General features: G+C 43.2%; 1 protein-coding gene across 3 annotated transcripts in view; it reads left to right on the top strand.

The window, feature by feature from the left end:
- SNX25 (sorting nexin 25) overlaps positions 1 to 9,012 on the top strand; it is a 115,674-nt gene that overhangs the window by 101,904 nt on the left and 4,758 nt on the right. For all 3 annotated transcript variants that reach the window (XM_004696146.2, XM_045286600.1, XM_045286601.1), the window contains 2 exons: positions 1,351 to 1,468; positions 5,897 to 5,963. In XM_004696146.2, coding sequence (XP_004696203.1) covers positions 1,351 to 1,468; positions 5,897 to 5,963 — 185 coding nt within the window. The remainder of the gene's footprint in view (positions 1 to 1,350; positions 1,469 to 5,896; positions 5,964 to 9,012) is intronic.

The raw sequence follows: 9,012 nt of genomic DNA, 5'->3' as shown, positions 1-9,012 counted from the left end.
TATGAACCCCTAATAAAATGATTTAAAAAAAAGTTATGGAATCGTCACCACAATCAGTTTTAGACAGTTTTCTTTATCCTTGTATCCATTATTATTAGCTCCCCATTATCCGCAACCACCCCTGCCATAACGCTAAGGAACTATTAATCTAGTTACTGTCTCTAGATTTGCCTGTCTTGGATTTCATTTACAGAAAATCACGCACAGCTAATTAATACAACCCACAACAAAATGAAACAGAAAAACCTCAACCCATGTGAAATAATAGAAATTTTAATCCAAGAACATAATAGAAACTAGAACAAATTGAAAATAAGTCCAAAGAGAAAACAAATAAAATTTAATGTATTAAATTTTAGCCTAACTGTATCTGCAGTAATCCACTTTCCAGTTTACTCTTATCTGAGAGCAAGGCTACTCACGTCACTTGTCAATGGTCTGAGGGAATTCAGTGGAAGCTTAATCCAAGGTGGGGACTCAGCAAAGGAATTTGAGGCTCTCCCTGTCACCCATATCCTTCTGAAAACTGGGTGCTCCAAATTTAAGCTCCGAAACCAATCCTCTCCTGATCTTGGATTTTATTGTTTCCAATCTTCGTATCAGATGGGCGTATGTGCTCTTTCTATGTGGACTTAGCGATACCTCTTAGATGACTGCTTGTGTAAGACAAACGGTGGAGGCCCCAATCGCTGTTCTTTCTGACATCTGGGCACCATCTGATTTCTTCACCACATGTTGCTGTAGTACCTGTATCTTCGTTGACCAATTAATGAGGGCTAGTATTGAACATGGCCACGTCATTCTTAGATTAGAGTTTATGATTAAGTGTGAACTGAAAACCCATTTGTATTTCTGAAGCTCCCACCTAGCTACAAGAACTTCTTATATGATCCTTTTTAGAGTGGTTGTTACTGGGAGCCCAGCACCGTCTAGTTCTTCTGGTCTCAGGGTTGTTGAGACTTTTGTTTTAATTAGCTTATTTTAAAGTTCGAATCAGGCCTTCAGTTAAAAAACAAACTAACAAAAAACCAAAACAACCTGACGGTCCAAACTTAAAAATGGTAAAACAACTTTTATTGTCTATTAATTCACTGATTACTAATATAGTGGCAGAAATTTTAGAATTTGATTATTTTGAAGATTGTATCAGTCTTTTGAATTGAGATTTTTCCTCAGGCTAGATGTATTCTTCCCTCCATATTAAAAATATATTTCTGTGTATAGGAAAGGCAAAGGATTGTATAAGGCTGAAATATGAGCAAATGGTTGGACTGTATCTCTGAAGGAGAAAAGCCCGCCCCCGCCCTTGGCGAGGTGGTCTCTGATCCCTGTGGCTTTCTGTACCCCCAGGCGGAGGCGGAGGAGGACAGTGACCTGTCGGACTGTGGCGATGATGTGGATGGGAGGAAAGACGCCTTGGCCGAACCATGTTTCATGTTGATTGGGGAGATTTTTGAACTTCGAGGCAGTAAGTTTCATTGTTATTCTTTACTGATATTTGGTAGTTAACTGGTAGGCACTCACCCCTAATATCTCTTTTTTCCCCTAAAGTTAAACAGACATGTATTTATATTCATGCATTCATTCATTCAGCAAATATCTTTCCGGGCCAAATATTGTGCTAGGCACCGAGGACAAATGCTCCCCCTATGCTCATGGCGCATAGGAGACTGATTAACCCAGCTCCGTTTCCTTCTGGAAACAACGAGACAGGAATCCTTCATTTTCTTTCTATGGGACTCAGCACACACATATGAGTTTTATGATAAAAAACAATACAAAAACAGGGTTTTTTAATATTAATATTGGCTTGTTTAAATATTAATATTAAGAGGAAGAACTCTTAGTACTAAAGCCGTGGCTTTGGTGTTGTGAGAAATGCCTCACCCCTACTTTACATTCACCTTCGTTGAGAAGAGTAGTTCTCGTTGTGGACATGGAAGGCAGGGAATGTCTACGCCCCACTCCTCACCTTACAGAAATATTTGGTGACATCCGGAGACATTTGATCATTGTTACAATTTGGGGAGAGGAAGGTGTACCTTGTATCTAGGGGATGCAGAAGCCAATCCCTACAACAAAGAGTTATCCTGCTCTCTCGTGCCATGATTGTGAAATCATGCCCTGGAGATTCTAAGAGAGATGCACTTAGATGCAACAATAGCAGGGCAGGAACCAACGTGCCCTTAGTGAAGAGCCGCAGAAGTACCTGGCCCCCACAGCAGCATTTTGCTGAAAGGTCAACTTAGCTTTGTCTTGTCTGGGCCCTGAATTTGGGCTCGCTTCCTGTAGCTTTCACAGTCCCCCAAACTCTGAGTCATGAGAACAAAATGCTCACTCGTCGCTAGAACTGAGAAGTGGCGTATACCCAGCCACCTTAAAGAGCAAGCAAATGAGAAAAGCAAGGACTTGTGAGGCACAGTAATGTCACCTACCAGTCAGAAATTGTCCTGTGAATGTGCCTCAGATCAACAGCCTTTCTCTCAGGGCTGGTCTGAGGGTTAGTCCTATGTGGAAAGGAGGCTATGGAAGCATCTCTGTGTGCCTATCTATTCCTTAGCATGTCATTTGAAGAATTATTAGCAGATGAAAAGGTTTCCAAGTGCTATCCTATCCAGCTTGGCTTTCATCCTCAGTAAACGCTGTAAGTCTGGCCCATGGTAGGTGATCTCTAAAATACCTGGCTAGGCAGACTGATGCATCAGAGGGCAAGAAAAATTTAAATGCAGGGAACTCATTATCTTTCACATTGAGTGAATTGTTATAGAACTTTTAAATTCTTAAGCCAAAAATAAGAGAATATATGATAACAGTCAGCCAGTAATGGAGGTCATATATTTTATCTGAGGAGGCTTTAAAAACTTTGTGGAAGAAATCGATTATTTTTTCATTCAATTTCTCCATGCACTTTTTAAAGCTGCCTATATAACTCTATAGGGGAACCCAAACATGTATTGTGGCTTCAGTGCGTTTACAGTCTCAGGACTTTACAGACGTTACCCACCCTGAGCAGCAGGCACAATGAAATTCATCTATACTACGCTTTATATATGGATATTCATTTTAGCAATAAAAAAGTTGCAACTAAGTTAAACTTCAGAAATGGAAATAGTTACATTTTATAAAACACTTAATTATGAGGTTTCACTCACTGCCATCGAGTCAATCCCAATTCACTGTGATCCTACCGGGCAGGGCAGGGCAGGGCTGCCACTGTGGGGTCTGAGACGGAGACTCTCCATCTTTCTCCCTTGGCATGACTGCTGGTTTCAAATGGCTCAGCTTGCAGTTAGCAGCCCAACACATAACCACCACACCATCTATTTAAAATCCTTTCAGATGTAAAATCCTTTCATTGTAGCCTTGTCATATTTTAGACACTAAGAGATATACCAATACTTAACTTGATTTGCTGTAAGCAAAATAACAAAACAAACACTCTTCCCTAAAACTGAATGTTGCGCCTTCCTGACTCTTCCTCACTGAACTCCCGTTTGCAGTGGCGTGGACGGGCATGAGGAAGTGCTCTGGTCTTTGTCTGTGTGTTCGCTGCAGTGCAAAGCGATGAAAAGATGCGGGAGGAGCAGAGCAGTCCCGGCAGGAGTAGGGCTCCGAATCCTCCATTACATTCTGCTCAGAAGCATGTTTAGTTGTGCTAGTGACATTTCAGAGGCGAATAAATAGAATATCATTTATAATGAGATGTGATATATTTGCCATCAGCAAAATCTCAGTTCTGCCACAGCTGCCTCTGTTGACAAATGAGTCCTTTGAAAGGAGCGGTGGTGTTATTATTATCATTTATGCATGTGGTGGCGGGGTGTGGGGAGGCGCACTAGGGGCTGGGCAAGGATAGAAAAAGCAGTAGGATCCGGGAAGATCAGTGATGATAGAGACTTTGCAGCAAAATCATTTATAGCTCTTGTTTGAGTCGGTCGTCATAAAAGGACCAATAGTAGCCTTTCTTGGAACCAGTCACTGGCCGGCAGAAAGCCTTAGGGTCACAGTGGGTTAATTTAAGTGTTGGAATGTTTGAAAGGTCAGCAGTTTGTACCCACCAGCTGCTCCACCAGAGAAGGGTGAGGCAGTCTGTTGCTGTGAAGATTTACAGCCACAGATACCATATGATGCAGTCCCACCCTATCCCCCCGAGTTGATTGTGACTTGATGGCAGTGGGTTTGGCTTTGACTTGGTTTGGTCCATCACATATTCTTCCTAGAGCTCAGATAGCCTCAGACCTTCGGGTGAAGCTACCTCCTGCCCTGGCTGTGTGCCCACCTGAGGAGCACCACTCTGCATGCTGGCCGCACCCTTCAGATAAGACTCTTTCCCGATGTTCTTGAGGCCTGGTTCTAACACTAGACTTGACTCTGACTTAAAGGATTAACACGGCCTTCACTGGATATTTAGATCCACAGCAGCAATTAGAACCAACTTTGGAGTGTTTTAAGTTCTGATTGCTGATTTCTATTTGTGTACCTCATCTTGAACGGAAATGGTTGTGATTGCTCCATTTTAACCTCTCCTTAAAAGGACACAAGAGCCCTGAACTCTGGGCTTCGTTATAACCAAATGGGCCTCTTTCTCCTGTTAGCAGTCAAACATTTCATCGGATGGAGATGAATATATTAAATGGAAATTTCGGTTTAACTCCAATTTGTGTACCTAAGACATCCTCAAAGCACTTTCTTTTTTCAGTTTCTGTTCACTTCCTGTGTAACTCTGTCTTTGCTAATACGGAAAATGTCAAGGGGACCGTCTTTCACCGGGGCCTTTTCACACACAGTGTTGAGCGCCCCTCCAGAGCAAGGGCAGCAAACGTGACTGCCATCCTGTTCCCGAAGAGGCGCGGAGGCTCAGGACAGGTGATTTAGGCCTTTCATTGTTGCCAGGTGCCGTCCAGTTGGTTCCAACTCATAGCAATCCTATGTACAGCCGAACAACACTGCCGGCCCTGTGCCATCATGGTAACGTTACTAGGTTTGAGCCCACGATGTGGTCACTGTGTCCCTGCATCTTGTCGAAGGCCTTCCTCTTTTTCACTGCGCGGCTTCTTTACCAAGCATGATGGCCTTCTCCGGGAATGGTTTTTTGCCTAACTACTGTAAAAGGCCCTGGTGTCACAGTGGTTACGCATTTGGCTTCAATGAGAAAGGCCAGCAGTTTGACTCCAAGAGCCTTTCTTCAAGAAAAAAATGAGGCAGTCTGCTTCCCTAAAGATGACCACCTGGGAACCCCTCTAGGACCATCTCCGCTCGCCTTTGTGGTCGCCCTGAGAAGGAAGTCTGTGTGTTAACGAAGGGGCACCGGAAGGGGGGGTGTTCAGATCACATCTGACTCAATGGCTTTTTGCAATTCAACTTTCTCCCCGCCCCCCAAAGCATAAAAGAGATTTTAAAAGTAGGAGGCTATCTACAAATTATATTGCAAAGGCGTGCAGCTAGCTAGACACATCAGTTAATTAATATTTCAAAATATTTGTCAACATTTGGCTACAGATGTTTCCCTTTCACAGCAGTGTGCTAGAAGCGTGGCTTCAATGAGCCAGACAGAAATCTAAAACAGGAATTACCCCATGTGCCAGTGGATAACAGACACGCTGTTGGTAGCCCAGCGGCATAGGAAGTAGAGTATTATTTCTTCTTGCCAGCTCAGCGACTGTTTAGGTATTGAAAAACTGTACAAACTCTTAGGCTTTTTCTTTTTCAGAATACAAGAGCGTTCCTAGGCATAAGTCTGCTTGTTTAACTTCAACCTAAATTCTGCAGATAACAAAGCCATGACTAGATGATTGAATTAAATGAATGAGGGTTCTGCTTTGTGCAGCTATAAAAATGTTATAATTTGATTTCCTGTGATAATGTGATAATAGTCTTTCTCTGGTCTATATTTTAGTGTTTAAATGGGTGAGAAGAACATTAATTGCTCTTGTGCAGGTCACTTTTGGGAGGACCATCAACAAGTGAGTAGCACAGTTAATATTTGAATTTTATGCCTTACTCTTTGTCTACATAGTCAAGTTGCTGCTGCATGATGTGGTAGCCAGTGATCTCTCTGGCAGATGGATTTTATTTCCTTTTTCTGACATGGTTCGAAGATTGAATGGGAAACGGAGTGCTTGGTGAATTAGCTGGTAACAAACTGGAGCTGGTTCTGACATCCAAGGCCAAGCACAGGCAGAAGGTTCTGTTCTGGAAAGTTCTTTGGGTCGTGACTGATGTGAGTGTCTTAAGTATAGTGCTTTCATGCTACCTTATGGGAAAAACTTCCATTGATGTGATTCCAACTCACACCCACCCTACAGATCCGTTTAATGCCTGAGAGTTTGGGGATCTCGATGAGAGCAGATGATGCCCATCTCCCGTTCACAGACCAGCTGGCGGCTCAAGCACCTGCATGTGCAGTGTGGCAGCCCAGCGTGCGATCCTGGGGCCACCGGGGCTCTGCCCTCGTGGAGGAGGGGTATATAATCCATGCAAGGCTTACACTTTGACAGAGGAGCACATGGCAAGGCACTTATTTAATGAGAAATACATCATTATTGTTTTAGAGTCGCATCGTACTAAAATGGTGATTCCTTTTAATAATTGAGAAGCGGTGATGTGTCTAATTCACATAACACTAATATAAAAAAAGAGAGATATACTAAGATATATACACAATACACAGACAAAAAAATATATAACACATACACAGAGACACATATAACACAGAATACTACAGTGGGGTGTAAAAAAAGAGAGACACATTGGGCACACTCAAAATAAAACCAAGAAAGCCGGTAACGAACAAGCAACGGGAAATGAAAACGTTCCCATAAAATACGGAGATTTTTCTTCACTGTGAAGCCACATACCCAGTAGAAGTCAAATGTTACTGGTGTTGGGTGCCATCACGTCAGCTCTGACCCATCGCGACCCTCTGCACAGCAGAATGAAACACTGCACAGTCCTGCACCGTCCTCATAACTGTTCCCCTGCCTCTGCCCAGTGACGCAACCACGGCGTCAATCCATGTCATCAGAGTCAAACAGAATTAGGTTTATGGAGAGTTGGATGGCAATGGTGGTTGGTGGTTCAGTGGTAGAATTCTTACCTTTTGTGCAAGAGACATGGGTTCAATACCCAGCTCATGTACCTTAAGCAAAGGCTTGCTTATGATGCCAAACAGACTTGGTTGGACCTTTCAGATTCAGGTGGACTAGGAAGAAGTGCTGGTGAAAAATTTAACCAAAATCAGCCAGTGAAAACCCTCAGGATCACAGCAGTCTGATCCCATGTGGATGGGACCCACTCAGTGGCAGCTCCAAATAGCATAAAGTCAATCCTGAAAGGAGTTGTAGACCTGGGTCTACCTCCTCATTTTGTGGGGAGGGAGCCTGGCGCATAGTGGTTACACATTAGGATGCTAGCCTTGAGGTCAACAGTTAGAAACCCCCAACCGCTCCTCCGAAGAGAGACAAGACTTTCGACTCGCAGCAAGAGTTACAGACTTGGAAACCTCGGGGCAGTTCTGCCTGGTCTGGAGGGCCGCCATGAGTCAGAATGGGCTTGACGGCTGTGCGTTGGCGCGTGATCATTTTGCAGGAGAGGAAACAGGACTACGAGGTCAGGTGATTTGCCCAAAGCCAACAGGGCTGGCCAGTCAAAGGAGCCAAGACTCCAGCCCATCCCGGGCGAGAAAGCTGCTTTTTTTCCCCAGCCTTGTTTTCAGTTTTCTTTGCAGCTGAAATTTGAAACTGCTGTTCTCAAGAAAGGTCTGTACCTCTGTGCTCTCCACTAAGATGATCATCTGAGTCAGATGCTAAAAGTAAGAAAAAAGGCTCTTTTTAAACAGCAAACTAGTTTCAGATGAAATTAGCAGATTTTCATGCATTCATTTAAATGGCAAACATTTATTCAAGATTAATATGAGAATGCTTATCACGCAGATACTATAAAATTTTACGAATACAATAAAAATATTTGCGACTAGAATGTTTTCCTCATAGTCATACATTAAAGTGGACTCCAGTTTTATTTCTGAGTTTGAAAAGAGCAGTTTAGTCTCCACTCTGAGGTTTATTTGTCCTCAGAGGCAACCTTCTTGTCTCAGTCATGGACAGACCTGGGATGAGGACGTTTCCAAAAGGACTTCATTTGCTCTTTCAGTTTCAGCAAATCATGCGATCTTTCTTTGCTTGTACTCGGGATATTGTCTCGTAATTACAAAATGAGCAGCTGTGGTCTGTGAGTGGTGAAGACATTTGGCGGTTATTTTCATGGGACGAGCAGAGAGGGAACATCTGCGGGAACATCAGGCTGTTGATTTCAATGGGCCTGGTGTCCGGGGAGCGTTGTAGAGCACCTGGCTCTTGGCTATTTGTGCCTTCAGCAGCTGATGACACATCATAACATGGAGCAGCAGTACAGCGTGGGTGTCGTGGCTGGTACCCACTAATTTTTCACATAACCAGAATCGCTTCAAAAGCTTCCTACAGGTTTTAACAACAGAAGATCAGACCTAACGGGATGGCCTTTGGTGGTTTGAAGTTGTAACTTGAAACTTTCTTTGTTTCTTCACATAATCCCAATGATTAACCCAATGCAAGACTACAGAATGAGAACAAGAGGCTGACGTATTTCTGTGGCTGGTTCTTAGGAGGGCGGACAAACAGTCTGTCTCTCACAGCAGAAGTCGTTGCAAGAACATTATTTTATTTGGTCTGTATGTAAATATAAGTTGAGAGCAGTCTAGAGAAATGTCTTAGGGAACATGTAGCTGCAAACAAAACTAACATGACAGTTTTGACTCAGTCCAGTTTTAACCTCCATTCAATAGTGACTGGTTACTACGGACACTGTTTTGTGCTTGAAACATCAGTTTCATACACAAGTTCTGAAAATCTTCCGTAATCTCTATTATAAAAACCTGGTTGGGGATGAGCCCTATAGGACCAGTGGTGTGAGTGGCAAAACAGGGAGGGTAAAGGGAGAATGGCTAGGGAAGAGGGAACCGATTACATGGAACTG

The sequence above is a fragment of the Echinops telfairi genome, unplaced genomic scaffold, assembly GCF_000313985.2.
Source record: "Echinops telfairi isolate 266 unplaced genomic scaffold, ASM31398v2 ScPeMD7_9;HRSCAF=40, whole genome shotgun sequence".
In the NCBI taxonomy this organism is placed as follows: domain Eukaryota; kingdom Metazoa; phylum Chordata; class Mammalia; order Afrosoricida; family Tenrecidae; genus Echinops; species Echinops telfairi.
Note: the sequence above shows the minus strand (reverse complement) of the source record. Positions and strands in the feature narration are given on the sequence as shown.